The sequence below is a fragment of the Tenrec ecaudatus genome, chromosome 13 (genome assembly GCF_050624435.1).
Source record: "Tenrec ecaudatus isolate mTenEca1 chromosome 13, mTenEca1.hap1, whole genome shotgun sequence".
Classification (NCBI taxonomy): Eukaryota; Metazoa; Chordata; class Mammalia; order Afrosoricida; family Tenrecidae; genus Tenrec; species Tenrec ecaudatus.
Window position 1 is genome coordinate 79,864,970 of NC_134542.1, and position 18,036 is coordinate 79,883,005.

The 18,036-nt window shown below is 41.6% G+C and overlaps 1 protein-coding gene and 1 pseudogene across 1 annotated transcript in view; both read left to right on the forward strand.

Annotated features, from left to right (window-relative positions):
- LY75 (lymphocyte antigen 75) overlaps window positions 1-18,036 on the forward strand; it is a 114,848-nt gene that overhangs the window by 76,134 nt on the left and 20,678 nt on the right. The window contains exons 21-26 of the mRNA XM_075529667.1: window positions 401-540; window positions 2,271-2,376; window positions 2,606-2,766; window positions 10,361-10,490; window positions 15,101-15,327; window positions 17,191-17,356. Of these exons, the coding sequence (XP_075385782.1) occupies window positions 401-540; window positions 2,271-2,376; window positions 2,606-2,766; window positions 10,361-10,490; window positions 15,101-15,327; window positions 17,191-17,356 (930 nt within the window). The remainder of the gene's footprint in view (window positions 1-400; window positions 541-2,270; window positions 2,377-2,605; window positions 2,767-10,360; window positions 10,491-15,100; window positions 15,328-17,190; window positions 17,357-18,036) is intronic.
- On the forward strand, window positions 6,373-7,243 carry LOC142424695 (phosphatidylinositol N-acetylglucosaminyltransferase subunit C-like; annotated as a pseudogene).

The window sequence follows — 18,036 nt, forward strand, 5'->3', positions numbered from 1 at the left end:
TGATGGCAGTGTAATTGATTCTTGCTTTGATTCATGCTAACACGGTTACTTAGGAAGATGGCTATGTTCATAATTAAGAAATATATGAACAGATTTACAAGATAAGAGGCAATGGCTCTAAGATATAGCTTAAGTCCTTTTCTTTCCCACTAGCTTGCTTTCTCCCAACTTCCACCACTCCTCATATTCAAACACTGAATGTGTGTATTTTTAGAGACAATAATGATTTCCTTTAGCCTACGGAGATAAATTCTAATGAACACAAAAATGTCTAGAGAAGAAAGGTAGTATAGTTTAGTCATTTGGGAAAGATTAAGATTTAAAGTACCTTTCTTTATTACTGGGCTGCTTTTAAAATGAAAGGGTTTCATGACCATAATCTTGCTTTTTTATTTCTCAGATTTAAATAAACCAGCAGACTGTAACATCAAGTTACCCTTCATATGTGAAAAATATAATGTATCTTCCTTAGAGAAATATAATCCAGAGTCTGCAACTAAAGTATCATGTTCTGGAGACTGGATTCCTTTTCAGAATAAGGTAAAGAGAATTGCTGCATCGGGCAAATGATGAGTGCTCTCATGAAGGTTCAGTTACCGATTATAAAATCATACCCCGTCAGAGAAATTCATCTGAGCCCCCAGAGGTGCCTCGGAAGAGAGGTCTGTCAGTCTGCTTCCAAAGATCACAGCCTTGCAACCCTATGGAACAAATGATTCTAATCTCCGTATATGGGGCCCCCGTGAGTTGGAATTGACTCTGTGACAATAAACAGCTAAGGAGGTCATCTAAGCAGCACTTGCCAATCAAATCAGACTAATATTTCCCAAGCTGTTTTTCAAGGAACATGCATATGATACAAATATGAATCATGAATCTTGCCTCTGAAGGGAAGATTTAATGATAGAATACATTTGCTGCATTCTGTATCTGCACTACCTATATTGGTATGTGTATCTGTTCAGCATTGCATTTGGCTGCCAAAAACAGAGGATGTTGTGGTATGTTAAAATACTCTATTTGTCCTCTCACAGAAAAGAAGTCTAAAGGTAACTGGCTATGGCTGTACAGAAGCTACAAGAATGCTCCAAAATCAAGCTCCTTTTGTCTCTTTGCTCTTCCAATCATAACATCTTAAGGTTTCCATGCTTCAAGCTCAGAGGCCCTCTCTAAACATCTTTTCCAGAAGTCTCAGTGATTTTGCTTAACTCTCTCTGGCCACTCCCATCTGTAAGGAAGTGGAAAAATGTTTTGCAGCTGGGCACATTCCCACCCCTAGTTAGATGAAGAATCTCTTAGGACAATGAGTACAAGGACAAAGACATGTTCTGTAACTGACTGAGGTGATGGTGGGATCCCTCTCCCTGATGGGGATGAACTTCTGGATTGGATGATATGTGAATTATATGCCAATAAACGGGTTAGGAAGAGGTGGAGATAGGTAGGCAAGTGGTAATTTGCTGCATCGTTTATTAGGAGGATGTGTGATAAAGAAGGCTGACTCACTTGATTTAATGCAGCGTGCCTGACCTTTTCTACAAGTTGAGAGTAGAATGTGCAAAAGCATCTGTGGAACATCTCAGAGCGCCCCATTGTAAAGGGTGCTGCTCCCGCTACAGTGACCACAGTGTCATAAGGAGTAAGAAAGGGACAATGAAAAATTGTCAATGTTAAAATATTAGGAGTGTCCTCTGACTTAAAAATCAGGACAATATTTTTCTTCCTAAAATACTGAGACCATGCTAATTTACATGATTGATATCAACTTTAATTAGCATATCCTGGTATGGGGGGGCCCAAATTCTTTGAAAATGTGGCTTTTTAATGTACCAAGGCAATGAGGAAACACAGATGTTGAAATCAAATGGAACCAAGTCTACCTGCTGGCCTTATACAATGATTTCACTCATGGGTCTTGTTAGTGTGACACATTAAAGAAGATAAGGCTATGTAAACAGCTTAGGCCATCAGAAGCACTCAACAAATAGCAGATTTAAACAGTCATAGTAGTCATTTCAACAACACTCGGCAGTTATTTAAATGAAGAATGCAAACCTGCATTCTTTATAGTACTTCTTTATAAATTTCTACATCCCATGGACTGAAGATTCCTTGCTGTAGCTGTTGTTGGTAGGCACTGCCCAGGCAGTTCCGACTCAAAGCAGCCCTACGTACCACAAGTGAGCACTGCCTGGTCCTGCACGTTTGTTCCCTGTGTAAGTTTTCTCGTGTCTAAAATCATACGCTTCAACTGTGTTCTTTGTTTACAGTGTTTTCTAAAGATCAAACCCAAGTCTCTTACGTTTTCTCAAGCAAGCGACCTCTGTCATACCCAGGGGGGTACTCTGCCTTCCATCCTGAGCCAGCGTGAACAAGGTAACACACCTGTTTGGGAAACATCATGTTCTGAGCCTGGGGCCGAGTTCATTGTGGGGAGGTGTGAGAAAGTAGCATATAAAAATAATTATATTAAACTACTTATAGAGCAGATATATTTATAGATCCAAAAACTGTTCTGATAGATATACAGGAAGTCACCTTTGGCATGCTGGGTATATCTTTAATTTGAATAAATCAAATCCCTTTTAAAACCTCTTTTCAACAGACTTTATTACATCTTTGCTTCCTGATATGGAAGCTCCTTTATGGATTGGATTGCGCTGGAAGACCTATGAATGGATACACAAATGGACAGATAACAGAGAGCTGACATACAGTAATTTCCATCCTTTATTGATCAGGAACAAGCTGGGAATACCAGGAAGTGTATGTATTTCAAAATTAAGTATCTCTATTACTGTGAAATATCCATCTTCCATAAATTTCTGCATTAATAATAAGGATTTATTGTATGAGCCTATTTATATGAACTATCATAGTAGGAAAACCGATATTATTTAGAGAGTAGATTAGTGATTTCTGGAGGCTAGGGTGAGGTAAGGATGGGGGGGTTGAAAGATTAGAGGGTAATAGCTAAATTTCTTTGGGGGATGATGAAATGTGCTAAAATGCATGGGTATGATGGTTATAAAACTTTGTTAATATTCTAAGTAGTATTGAATTGTATCTTTTAAATGGATAAACTCCGGATCATGAATTGTCATCTCAATACTTTAACCAATAATAATAACAGCAGGTGTTTTCTAGATTTTGCTGGATGCCCTGGTTGCTCACAGTAGTATCAGATTGAACAGCACATATTTTAAAACCTTAAAAGTATTGCATAGTGAGCTGTAAACAGTAGCAAATATAAATGTTTTACTGAATATTTTAGGATTCTAGGTCCTTACCTTAAAGATTTAACAACTTTGTAAACAGTACATGCAATGACCTGGTTCCTGCAAATATTTCATTCTTGTTTTTAAAGTCCAGATACCAAAAGTATTGCAGAAACAGATTTTATTTTCTGTATATTTTTATCATGTTCCTTGGGGTTTTTTCCCCTGCCAGTGCTTTTTAGATTAGGAAATTCTGCTTTATGTAAATGCTAGTTAAGTTCATGAACAATCCCATCATCTTTCAATTCTTCGATTCCCCTAACTTTCGAAAATCCCCACCCTGCTGCCATCAAATCGATTCTGACTCACAGCCAAATTTCTGAAGCCCTCTCAGTTATGCTATTGTTAGAAAATCTTAGACGCTTTTATTAAACAAAAATATCAAAATGGAAAGCAATTGTTTCTCAAAATAGCATCCATTTTGACTTATACACTTCTGGAGCTACTATTTCCATCTCTCTAACTCTTACCTAAAGGATTCTGTATTCTTTGATTTATACAGTGGTTTTGACATCCTCTAGAGACCCAAATTATGTACCTTTGCAATGGTCTTTGAGTTTGGGGAAAAAAAGGAAGTTTCAAGAGGCAAGATCATGGCGACAGGGCAGATGGAGTAAGCTTTCCCAGTGATGTCCTCGGGCAGCCCTGCCCGTTTCAGAGAGTAAGCCAGTGCCTGTGCTGATGGGGAGAACCTTTGCTCAGCACAACTTTCCTGGCCTTTTCTCACCAATACAGTTTTCAATGGCCTTAAAATTCTTCATAATAAGCCCCCATGATTGCCCTGTGTTCTTGAAGAAAATCCATCTGGAGGACCCTTTTGTGAAGCCCCCCCCCCACCTCCCAAAAAAGTCACTATAACCCTCTGAGCTGACCTTTCTGCTTTTAATTGAAATGGCCCAGCAGATCCCCTCGGAATCCACTGTTGATGGCTATCAGTTTACACATGTTTTGTTTCGAGCAATGATCAGAGATGTTTACACATGTTTTGTTTCAAATAAGCCTGTGCGGGCAAGAGCTGCAGGCCAGTAACAACACATTCTGACTTACCCTTGTATCGGAGAGCTGTTGTTTTTAGTATTTTAAAATATATTTATATTGCACAGGTATCATGGATTGAATCGCATCCACCAAAAATATGTTACAAATGCTATTCTCTATGCCTGTGGTTATAATCTCATTTGCTCTTTCTTTGTCATTTTATTGAGCCAGACATTAACATTGGGTTTTCTTTTTTATGGTACTGAGTAAGTATTGGTATAGGGTGTATTATGATTTAGTCTCTTATGAGATATAAAAGAGATTTAGCAAGCAAGTGAGTAAGCAGGCGTGATGGTTAAGGTTGTATGTCTGCTTGTTCGGGGTCATGGTTCTCTGGTTTTCCAGTTATGTAATAATGCAGTGTGGCTGTTATATAATAATGTGATCATCCTCACAGTGTGTTCTAATGTGACCAACTGTGATCTGATGTAAAAGGATAAGGGTAGGATGCACTACCCCTAACTCAATCACAGCCCTGATCAGATATAAAGGAAGTCTCTCATTCGTGTGGCCTACAAGGACTATGTGTGCAAGATCTAGATAAACTCTGGCTTTTTACTTCCTCTGGATCCCGCATCGAGGTCTAATCATTTTACTCAGTCTCTTGGGATTTGAATAATGCCTGCCAACCTGGGAATTCAATCGCCTGTTCCGTCTTTGAGTCAGCAGCCTACGATCTTGCCTACCGAGCTTGGTTCAAAGCCTCCCAGGTCTGGGAGCCAGCTGCCTGACCTGCCATTCTTGACGTCCTCAACCCCACGAGCCATGTGAGTCAGTGAAGCCGCCAACCAGAGCTCGGGCCAACAGACTTGATACTCGCCATCCTCCACAACAATCTGAGCCATTTGCTTGGTGTAAATCTCTCTCATTTTTGCCTCTCTGTGTATATACATATATAGTTAGTGTTTGATGAGTGTATGTACACACATATGACTTGATTGTGTGTGTGCATGTGTGTACACACCATCCACTGAAGCCAATAATGAAGAAACTGAAGAATTCTACCAACTCATTCAGTCTGACATTGATACCACATGCAATCAAAATGCACTCATAATTACTGGTAATTGGAATGCAAATGTTAGAAAGATCTATCGTTGGAAAATATAGCCTTGGTGACAACAAAGCTGGAGATCATATAAAAGAATTTTGTAAAACCAACCACGTTTTCATTGCAGATACCTTTTTCAGCAACATAAATGTGGACCTTGAGAAATGAAATACATGGAAATTAAATCAGTTACATCGATGGAAAGACATCAATATCATCAGCCAAAATTAAGCCAGGGTCCAACCTTGAAATAGACATCAATTATATATGTGCAAGTTCAAGTTGAAGCTGAAGAAAACTAGCACAATACCTGAATTTAGAGCATACCCCATGAGCATATCCTACCTGAATTTAGAGACCATATCTAGAACAGATTTGATTCATTAAACACTAATAACTGACAACTGAATGAGTCAAGAGATAACACCAAGAACTTCATACATGAAGGAAGCAAGAGATCATTAAACAGATAAGAAACAAAGAAAAGATGAAAGTGGATGTCAGAAGAGATTCTGAAACTTGCTCTTGAACAAGTTAGAGCAGCGAAAGCCAATGGAAGAAATGAAGTATAAGAACTGAACAGAAAGGTTCAAGGGGTAGCTCAAGAAAACAAAGTAAAGCATGATAATGGAATGTGCCAAGACATGGAATTAAAACTCAAAAGGGACGAACACAAGTAACATTTCTCACGTTGAAATAATGGAAGTAAAAAGTCAATCCCCAAATTACATGATTTATGGATTCCAAGATCAAGATATTGAAGAAGGCATCCGTGGGAGTCCATGGGCAGGAAATTGCTGTACTACACTGCCTCAGAGAACCAACTCATCTATTGCAGGCCTAGCCTGGGTCGCTGCCTTTGAGGCAAGGGAAGGTCGTAGAATATCAGCTACAGCACAGCATGGAATTTCCAGCGAGGTCTTACTTCAAAACTTCATAAAGAAGTAGAACTGCATGGACTTCTGCGAGGGAGATTGAACTTGCCTTGGTTTAAGGAAAAGGATAATGTGTCGCCAATCAGTAACGAACACCAACGAGGTCAGGTGGCAGAAGGTCTTGTATGAGCGACAGCCATTCCTGATAACTATGTGGATCGGCAGTTCCTGGAAGAGCTCCGGAAATAGCAGTACTGGGCGGTGGCGTTTGAGTCCAGCGTGGTGATACAGCAGCTTTGCAGTGTGTGTGTGTTTGTGGTCATCTGGTGGTATATGGATGAGGGTCTGCTGGCCCCTCCCTCTCTGGCTCTTTGGGACCGGCCTGGCTTCTTCCCTGGTTGGCTGTATTTTGTTTGACTTCATTGATGGAGGTGAAGGGCGGAGGAAGAGTGGGTGGACACGGTGGGCAGACCTGAAGAGCGTGCTGGTTTTCATTACTTTTACATACGGTTTTCCCCAGTGCTGAGCACCCTGACAGACTCTGTCAGCACTGACACCCTCTCCGCCATGTCAGTCTTCATGCTGTTAGGCCACCTCATCTTCCTCGACTATGGTGCCGCCACTTTGTCCAGCACACTGTCCTTGAACATGGCCATCTTTGCCTCCCTTTGCCTGGGCGCCCGCCTGCCTCGGTCCCTGCATGCCTGCATCATAGTGACGTTTGCCATCCAGATGTTTGCCCTCTGGTCCATGTTGCAGAAGAAACTGAAGGCATGTACTCCTCACAGCTACATGGGGGTCACGCTGCTCTTTGCGTTTTCCGCCTTGGGAGGCTAGCTGTCCATTAGTGGTGTGGGAGCCATCCTCTTTGCCCTCTGCTCGTGTCCATCTCATGTCTCTGCCCTTTCTACCTCATTCGCCTGCAGCTCTTTAAAGAAAACATTCATGGACCGTGGGATAAAGCTGAAATCAAAGAAGACTTGTCCAGGTTTCTCAGCTAAGTTAGGGTTCTCCTGAGTCCATTATTAAGGCAAACCAATAAACTAGCCTCCCACCTAGAAGACCACGTTCCATGCTGATGCAGGTAGGACAGCAGAGATCAAAAGAAAAAATTAAACAAAGCCTGAAGTGGTGAAGGTCCTTTTCCAGCCTTCAATTTTGTGGAGGACAAAGCTTCTGGGCCCTCTTGAATTTTTGCTTCTTATTTATTATTCATTGTAACAGATGACGTGATGTGGCTCCTATCTATTAAAGAAACTAGCAGCACATCAAAACAAATATTGAACTATGCAGGAACCATCAAAAGATGATGGAAGGAAAACACAGAATAACTGAAAAAATCTGGTCAACGTTCCACCATTTCAAGAGGTAGCATATGATCAAGAACCAATCATACTGATGCAATAAGTTTAAGCTATATTGAAGACACTGGTAAAAAAAACAAACAAACAAGGTTGCAAGAATTGATAGAATACCAATTGAAATGTTGCAACAAACTGATGTAGCCCTGAAAGCACTCTCAGCTATGCCAAAAAAAGTAGAAGACAGCTACCTGGCCAACCACTGGAAGAGATCCCTATTTGCACCCATTCCAAAGGAAGATGACCCAGCAGAATGCAGAAATGGTTGACTAATACCATCAAGGTTACACCTACGTGAAATTTTGCTGAAGAGAATCCAAATATGGCAGCTATGGTACAAAGACCGAGCTGCCGTCAATTCAAGCCTGAGTCAGCAGAGAATGTGGAATGACGGAAATCATAGCTGACAGCAGCTGCATCTGGCCGCAAAGCAGAGAATACCAGAAACATATTTGCTGTGTTTAATGAACTCTATTGGGCATTCAACTGTGTTATCATAAAAGATGACGGATAATCTTGTGAGGAATGAGAATCCCAAAACCCTTCATTGTGCTTCTGCAGAACCTGCGGATAGGCCCAAAGGCAGTCATTGAAAGAAGGGGCTCTCCTGCGTGGTTCAAAGTCAGGAAGGGTGCACATCAGGGCTGTGTCTTTATGCCACATTGATTCAATCCGTTTGCTGAGGAACCAGTCCTATGAACGGGACTGTCGGAAGAGGCCATTGAGGTGCCCGGTGAGGCTTTTCAGCAAACAGCTTCTTAGAAGCGGGGGTGGCAAGACCTCGTCGTGTCTATTTCAGACACGTCATCTGGAGGGACGAGTCTCTGGTAAAGCAGATGGTCGGCGATAAAGAGGACCCACATTGAGATGGATCCATCCAAGGAAACAGTGGCGGCAGCAGTGAACCCAAACAGGAAACGCTGTGAGAACCGTACAGGCGGCAGGCACGGGCAGTGTTTCATTCTATCGTACACGGTCACCGGGAGTGGGAACTGAGTCTACAGCCCCTCACAGCAAAGGATGAAATGCCACGGATTGAACTGCGTCTTCAGAAAAGACTTGCTGTAGATTCTAACTGCTGTGCCTGTAGTTAAAATCCCACTTGGGGCTGGACTATCTGTTGCTCGAGGCGGATTGATGTAGAGTATGTTTCCATTCAATCTCTTCTGGAAGAGAAAGGAAGAAAGATTAAACATGCAGGTTAAAGAAGTCGAGATGGAGGAACATCGAGGCCAAGCCACATGGAGAGCCCCAAGAAACCAAGAAGCAGAACTGAAAAGACAAGAACTTTCCTGAAGAGCAGACACAGAGAGAAAGGCTTCCCCTGGAGCCACTGTTTTGAGTTTGGACTTCTAACTAGCTGAACTGGGAGAAAATTAAGTATCTTTTAATTAAAGTTATCCACTTGGGGTTTTTCTCTTTTTTAAATACTTTTATTGGAGGATCTTACATCTCTTATCACCATCCATACATTCCTCCAGTGTGTCAAGCACATTTGCACATATGCCACCATCATCATTGTCAAAGCATTCTCTTCCCACTTGAGCCCCTGATATCAGCTCCCCATTTCTTCCCCCTCCCTCCTCCACCTGTCCTCCCTCACGAACACTTGCTAAGTTAGAGATGACTTTTCCCATATCTTACATCAGCCCCTGTCACCCCTCCCCAACTTTTCCATTATTCGTCCCCCTGGGAGGGGTTCTAGAGTGGTCCTTGTGATCATCCCCCTTTTAGAGTAGCACACATAACTCGGTGGTGTCGTGGTGATGAGTTTGGCTGTGATCTAAAAGGTCAAAAGTTGGAAACCACAAATTGCTCCTCGGGAGACTAACAGGGCTTTCTACTCCCATGAAGAGCTCAGTCTCTGAAATGCATGGGCAGTTCTACCCTGTTCTGTAGAGTCACTATGAGTTGTTATCAACTCAGTGGCAATGAAAGAGATCGATCACTTAGATAATTGGCATCTATCTTACTAAGAGCTCTAACTGGTCTCGGAATTTTTCTTTGATTTTATGTGGTTGCTGAATTAGATCAGCATACTTTGCGAATAGCAGTGATCCTTATTTCTAGGAGTGACCACTCCCACGTCCTTCTCCTGTGCTGCGAGTTTTATTTGAAAAGTATAGGAATTACATGCTTTGAATAAATTTTTATTTCTAATAGTATTGATTTGTGATCAGAAAATGAATGACGATAGTAGGCAGACAGTTCAAACCCACCGTCCGCTCCTCTGGAGAGAGCTGTTTTCTGCTCCAGTTAAGATTTACAGCCTTAGAAGTCCTGAGTCACTCTGAGTTAGAATCCACGTGGATGACAGTGGATTTGGTTTGGAGTTTGGGATCAAGGTTTTATGATGTATTCTCTGTGGTGTGGCACACGGTTCGTTTTTATAAGAAGTTTACATATACTTAATAGAATTACATGCTAATCATTCCCTTTTGGTCACTTAAACTGTCCAGACGGACAGCAGAGCATTAACTACTGCAAAAGTGCTTTTTTCCTTTTAATCCCACAGTTTTTCATTCTCTTTTGAGATAAATCCATTAATATTGCCACTTTAAGTTGTGTGATCTCTAAAGTTAATTGTCCTTTCCCCATCCTGAAAATTTTGTGAGGATTTTCTTAGTAATTTCAAAGTCAGCTCCTTTATTGAAATTTTTTTAGAGAAAAAAAAATCACATCTGGTCTTAAAGTACTCATGTTAGGATCTTCAGACAGCTTTCTGATTCCTTGTCTATATTCACCTGTTTTGCTTAGATCTTTGATGAAGAGTCCTATCAAGACTGTACTCTAATACTCAACCTTCAAAAGTCACCTTTTACTGGGACATGGAACTTTACTTCCTGCAATGAACATCACACTGTGTCTCTTTGTCAGAAGTACTCAGGTATAGATTATTGCCTTGTTAATTATGGTATTTTATGCTACAGCAATTCATAATTCCTTTTCATAAAAATCTTATCAATGAATTCATATTAATTTGTAATTGTATAGCTTTTATAATTCAGCTCTATTAAATCCATTAGTTTAGTGAGTCAGATTATCCCAAATGGAATGTGGTTTTTTTAAGTCCAATTGCTATAGTTAATTAACTATCAGAATTAAGTGTCTGATGGAATATGGTAATAGTAGTTGTCTATTCATGGTAAGTTATAGTTGAATTTGCTTTCTTTTCTACCCTTGATGTTTTTCAGATTTTAGACTCTATCATGGGGGAGTGAGAAACCAAATTTTTTTAGTTGAGTCCAATATTAAAATTCCAATTGAGACCAATTGTTAGGTTTAACACTTTTTAAAAAATGAATGAGATGCTTTAAAAACAAGCCACCTGTCTATGCTTTTCTATCGTCCAAATAAAAGTAAAATGCATATTTTAAAATAGTAGTCATTCCTTCCTTCCAAGATTTTACAGTGTTAAAAGTATTTCTCATGGATCATAAGCACCTTTTAACTAATGATTTGTTTGGGATTTTTTTTAAACTTTGATATGTAAGTAGAGCTTTAACAAATAAGCCCACATGGAAGAAGCACACCGGCCAGTGCGATCACGAGGTGCCCAAGGGACCAGGTATAAGGCATCATGCAAAAAAAAAAAAAAGATATAAGTGTGTGTATGTATGTGTATATATGTGTATATGTATATGTGTATGTATATATATGTATATATATATCATATTAAATGAAGGGGGAAGTGCAGAGTGGAGACCCAAGGCCCAAGTGTCGACCAATGGAGATCCCCTCATAGAGGGGTTTAGGAGAGGAGATGGGTTAATTAGGGTGTGAGGTAGTATCGATGAAGAACACAGCTTTCCCCCGGATCCTGGATGCTTCCTCCCCCCAACTACCATGATCCGAATTCTACCTTGCAGGGCTGGATAGGACAGAGGCTGTACACTGGTGCATATGAGGGTTGGAGGTACAGGGAATCCAGGGTGGATGATACCTTCAGGACCAAGGGTGTGAGGGACGATGCTGGGAGAGTGGAGGGTGAGTGGGTTGGAAAGGGGGAACTGATTACAAGGATCCACATGTGACCTCTTCCCTGGGAGAGGGACAGCAGAGAAGGGGGGAAGGGAGACTCCGGATAGGGCAAGATATGACAAAACAACGATGTATAAATTACCAAGGGCATATGAGGGAGGGGGGAAGGGGGAGGGAGAGGGGAAAAAAAAGAGGACCTGATGCAAGGGGCTTAAGTGGAGAGCAAATGCCTTGAGAATGATTGGGGCAGGGAATGTATGGATGTGCTTTATACAATTGATGTATGTATATGTATGGATTGTGGTAAGAGTTGTATGAGTCCCTAATAAAATGTAAAAGAAGAAAAGAGAAAAAAATGATTAGGGCAAAGACTGTACAGATGTGCTTTATACAATTGATGTATGTATATATATGAACTGTGAAAAGAATTGTATGAGCCCCAATAAATTGTTAAAATTTAAAAAAAAAAGTAGAGCTTTAAAGAGATAGCCTAAGTACATTTTTAAAAGGTCTTAGTTGACTTTGGGATTAAAATTGTGTCCCATCAGAGTTTTTAAAAGGTAGGATTCTAAAACAACTAAGGGTTGTCAAAACCTCAGGTCGCCTTAGAATGGCTGTAACTACAAAGGTGTTTTTCTGACGGATTGACCAAGAACTTACAACGACACCTAAAGACAAAGCATTTTGAATTTTGAAAGAAAGACCCATTTCTTTTTTCTTTTTTAAATCATTTGATTGGGGACTCCTGTATCTCTTACCACAATCCATGCATACATCTATTGTGTCGAGAACACTTGTTCATTTGTTGCCATCATTATTTTCAAAACATGTTCTTTCTACTTGAGCCCTTGGTATCAGCTCCTCATTTTCCCCTCCCTCCCTCACAAACCCTTGATAATTTATAAATTATTATTTTGTCATGTCTTACACGGTCCAACGTCTCACTTCACCCACTTTTCTCATGTCCATCCCCCAGGGAGGAGGTTCTATGTAGATCCCTCTTTGGTTCCCCCTATCCATCCCACCTTCTTTCCACCCTCCGAGTATCGCCACTCTCACCACTGGTCCTGAGGGGATCATCTGTCCTGGATTTCCTGTGTTTTCAGTTCCTATCTGTATCAGTGTACATCCTCTGGTCTAACCGGATTTGTAAGGTAGAATTGGGATCGTGTGTGTGTGTGTGTGTGTGTGTGTGTGTGTGTGTGTGTGTTGAGGCGGTGGGGGGGGTGGAGCATTAAAGAACTAGAGGAAAGTTGTATGTTTCATTGTTGCTACACTGCACCCTAACTGGCTGTCTCTTCCCCACAACCCTTCTGTAAAGCGATGTCCAGTTGCCTACAGATGGGCTTTGGGTCCCCACTCCACACTCCCCCTCATTCACAGTGTTATGATGTTTTGTTCTTTGATGCCTGATACTTGATCCCATCAACACCTCATGATCACACAGGCTGGTGTGTCTCTTCCATGTGGGCTTTGTTGCTTCTCAGCTAGATGGCTGCTTGTTTATCTTCAAGCCTTTAAGACCACAGATGCTATGTCTTTTGATAGCCAGGCACCATCAGCTTTCTTTACCACATTTGCTTATGCACCCATTTTGTCTTCAGTGATCAGGTCGGGAAGGTGAGCATCACGGAATGTCAGTTCATTAGAATAAAGTGTCCTTGCATTGAGGGAGTACTTGAGTAGAGACCCAATGTCCATTAGCTACCTTGATACTAAACCTTTAAATATATGTACATAGATCAATTTCCCTATCATTATATATAAATATTATTTACGCATGTACATGCCAGTATTTAGACCTCTATAAATGTCCTTTATATTGTAGTTCTTTCCTCTATTCCCATTTCATTAAGACCTGAGCTCCTAATACTATACTAACCCTACCAACAAGTTAACAATCGTCTACGCAAGTCTAACTGAGCCCCCACCGTGGGCAATACAATATAACAAATGCTTTGGAAAATAAAAAATATTCAGCCCATGGTCCTTAAAGAGCTTGTTAAGGGAGATGCTACCTCTACGGACAATACTGCAAATATGTGACAGCCCTCTGACAGTGTGGATACATGATTTGAGAGTTCTAAAGAACAGAAGACTACTTCTAAGTAGGGGAACAATTGTGGGCTGTGTCAGCATGGTACTAGTCTCACTTGTAATCAGTGAGAACTCAATAAGAACCAATGAAGGGACATGACACGTGCAAAGACAGGAGAGCCAGAGGCCTAGGCCAAGGGTGTCAAACTGGTGGCCCATGGGCCGCATGTGGCTCCCGAGGTAATTTTTTGTGGCCCATAATGTTCTGAAGTAAAATGAAAATAGAAAAATTTGTTATGAAGCAAATTGCACTTAGGGGAGATCAAAGCAGTATCATGCACACAATTCACTCATTACATTTTATTTCTGTTTGACACCCCTGGCCTAGGGTATATTTAGAACAATGAACTGGAAAGATATCTTGCCATTCAATGACAGGTACCCCAAAGTATATGTATGCACATATATATTCACATCTGTGTATGTGTGTGTGTGTGTGTGTGTATGCAACAACTCACTGTCAATGTTGATGCTGACTGGTAGTGATGCTAAAAGGTAGTGTAGAACTGCCCCTATGGATTTCCGAGACTATAATTCTTTACTGGATTAAAGAACAGCCTCATCTTTCTCCCACAGAGCTGCTGGTGGTTTTGAACTGCTGACCTTGTGGATTTCAGCCCAATGTGTAATCACTCTACCACCAGGACTGCTGTGGCGTGGTGTGGTGTGGTGTGTGTGTGTGTGTGTGTGTGTGTGTTTGTTGAGAGACTTTCAAAAATTTATGGGGAAATTGAATTAAAAGTTAGTGGAAATTGATGTATGGATTGTTTTAAGAGCTGTAAGGGTCCCAATAAAATGATTTATAAATAAATAAATAAATTAGTAGAATTTTTCCATGAACTCTTTAAACCCCCTTCATACATATATTCAAATGCTAACCCTGAAGTCTGAAATTCCAAGGACTTTTGGAGAACTTTTTTGCTAAATTAATGTTAACCCTATTTTTACAACAATGTTTCGTATCTCCCTTACTCAGAGAGGAAGTATAAACAATCATTCAAATGGATTCTCTAATAGGAAGTTTGGTACATTTTTTCATGCTGGCTCTCCAAGAGGTAGGCTTTGCAAGGGGACACCGAATAACCTCCCCTATAAATGCAGTTTGAACAAAGCACATTGTTGGCATCGACCTACAGTCCTCATCTTAGGGCAGGGTGCTTTTATGCACAACTTTCTTCCTTCCCAAACGAGGCCGACGAAGCAGAATTTTGTTCTAATTTTAGAAGGCAAGCATCGAGGCTCAAGCATTTCACTGCAAGGTACACCCAGTTCCCTTGGCTGAGGCTGAAAATAATAAATAAATATTCAGGTAGATAAATCTCTAACGCAGATGCGTATGGGGAGAAATATGAAGAACAACAAGCCTCAGAATGTGCAGAGTGAGTGGATTCTGTTTGTTTGTTTTGCTTTATTATATAGAAGTTGAAAGCAGACCGACCTTGCAGAATACTTCAGAAACTGTAAAATATCTAAACAATCTCTATAAAATCATCCCAAAGACTGTGACTTGGTACGATGCACTGAAAGAGTGTTCTAAGTACGACATGCACCTGGTGAGCATCACAGACCCCTACCAGCAGGCGTTCCTGACCGTGCAGGCCGTCTTGCGCAACTCTTCCTTGTGGATTGGACTCTCCAGCCAAGACGTAAGTTTTCATTCGCACCTCCCAGGATGGAGCCATGGACCAGTGACATTTTTCACTGTGCCCAGCATCTCTCGTCCCAAACTGTAAGAAACCAGAAATCTTAAAATCTTCCTCCAGCAAGCGCATTTTCTGGGGAATGGGGATGTTAGTAGAAATTAGCTTACCGCTATTGAAAGATCTGTTGGCTTATTTTTCAGATGAACCAAAAGCGCTAATGAACATATGCATTTGAGCACTTCCTTGTATTTCTTCAGGAGCCCTGGTGGCGTAATGGTTACATGTTGGCCATTAATGTTGAGGTCAGCATTTTGCTCCAACCGAGAAAGGGGGACTGTCTGTTCGCGTAAAGACTGAGAGTCCTGGAAGGGCAGTTCAGCTCTATGCTCTCGGGCCTCTCTGAGTCTGAATTGACTCGATGCTTGTGGGCTTTTGTTGTTGTTTTTCTTTTGGAGGAGGTTATTGTCGATTGTAATAAAAGGCTGAGCTGGAATTGGAAGCTGGCCTTATCTCTTCAGCCAATGCACGGAGGAGAAGGGGAGACTTTTCTTAATCGGCTGGGGCTGGGAGCGCAGGAAGCACGGTGGATGGTGTGGAATCGCCCTTTCATCCCTTTGAGAATCAGCAGAGTGAAATTAAGCCCCTCTGAAAAGGGATTAGACTAGTGTTTCACCACCTCGCACGCCCCGCGAGATGGATCTGGTCCTTCTCATTCTTGAGTCCTCAGCACAAAAGAGGCACATGGACGCGAGCCGGAATGTCTACGCGGCTGAACCTTGGATGTTCTGAACCAGAGAATGTTTCTTCCTAAAGCTGCGACATTTCACTTGGCGGAGTCCCTGGGCGGCACACATGATTAAGCGCTCAATGACGAAGGAAAGGTTGACCGTTTGAACCTACTTAGAGGCACCTCACGAGACAGGCCTGCCCACCTGTTTCTGAAATGTCGCAGCTTTGAAGCCCCGGCCGAGCAGCTCGGCTCGGCGCTCAGAAGGTGGCCGCGAGTCACCCGGGACTCGGTGGCAGCAAGCAGCAAAACATCTCTTGGCAAATTTGTAGGTCGTTCATGTTTGCGTCCTTTCTCGACCTTCTGTCTAGTAGTTTGACACTGCCCCACTGGGAATCCCCAAAGGGTCAGATACAGAGGCTCCATATAAGACTGCTAGGTGCCATCTCCGTAGATAAGTCCCTGAAGCTGAGCACCGATAACGGGCACAGCCCTAGTTAGGTAAATGTCAGTAGACCAGTCCTCAAGCGTGTGTATTTGGCAGTATAGGAGAGAAGAAGCATTTTATTATGAAGCAGATTATATTATTTGTGGCTTACAGGGACCCCCATGGTATCAAAATGGATGGAGAAAGTGTACTTGAACACAGTTTGGTCACAGCACAAACACAGAACCGAACTGGAGAATGAGAGAGCAATCTTCAGATGCAGAGAAAAACATTCCCTCTGACAAAGCACGAGGCGCTCACACCAGCATTTACTTGCTCAGTTAAAAGAAGCAGTATTTAGGATCCGATTGAAGAGTGACCTCTCTGAACTTTTAAACATTTTTTAACCCACCCTCAGCTCAGGGCATTTTATGGAGTCGATTCCGACTCATGGCACCTCCAGGCGTGACTGAGTAGAACAGTGAGTGTCTGCACTGTAATCTTCATGGAAGCAGAGCGCCAGGCCTTTCTTTCGTGGTGCCCCTCGTAGGTTCAAACCACCAACATTTGGGCTCCTAGTGAAACGTACAGTATTTGCATCACCCTGGAGCTGTTAGATTGACCATGGGGGGTCAAAATAGCACGGGGGGCTGGGGAGGGTGGTGGAGAGCAGGAAGTACTGCTACTTGAAATGTATTTTCACTGCTTGCAGGATGAACTCAACTTTGGTTGGTCTGATGGGAAATATCTTCAGTTTAGCCGCTGGGCTGAAAATAACAAGCAGATTGAAGACTGTGTCATATTAGACACGGATGGATTCTGGAAAACGGTTGATTGCAATGACAATCAACCAGGTGCTATTTGCTACTATCCAGGAAGTATGCTAACTTAAATATATTCCCTCTTACATCTCTGCCAGCTCAGGAGTAGTAGAATTTGTAGTAAGAAATGGCTTTATAATCATAACATATTTATAATTGTGTTCTTTTTACTGTGAAAATGTGTATTTGAGTAGGGTTTTGATATACTAAGTTTCCTGCCATTCATTTTTCTTTTGCTTGAGATCTATTTTTGTAAGTCAGCTGATCATTGACATTTTAGTTTCAAGCGTCTTTTTCAGCTTCATTATATATTTGTATGTAAGACTATATTTTTCTATTTACAACCTTATAAAATTATATATGTGGGGATTCTTTTATAAGGCCTATCATTGACAATGAATATATTTGGGGGCTACCATTAAGACTAATTTGGCTGCAAGTAACGGGAACCAATTCAAGCCAACTAAAGCCAAAAGGGAAATTAGCACCCTCAACATGGAAATAGAGCTGACGCTCATGAATCACAGGCACGAGGGGTTGAATGGGAGTCAGAAGCTTCATTTTCTCTTCCATGTCGCTCTTCTGTTTCTCTGCGGAAGGCACTTCTGCTGACGTACCTTCTGTTGCTCTCTGCGTGTGGTGGGATGCGGCAGTCCGGAAGCTTCTCTTCCAGTCACTGCTGGAGATGACTTGGCTATTTCCGAACTCTTACTTTTAAATTCTTAGAATCTGGTGAC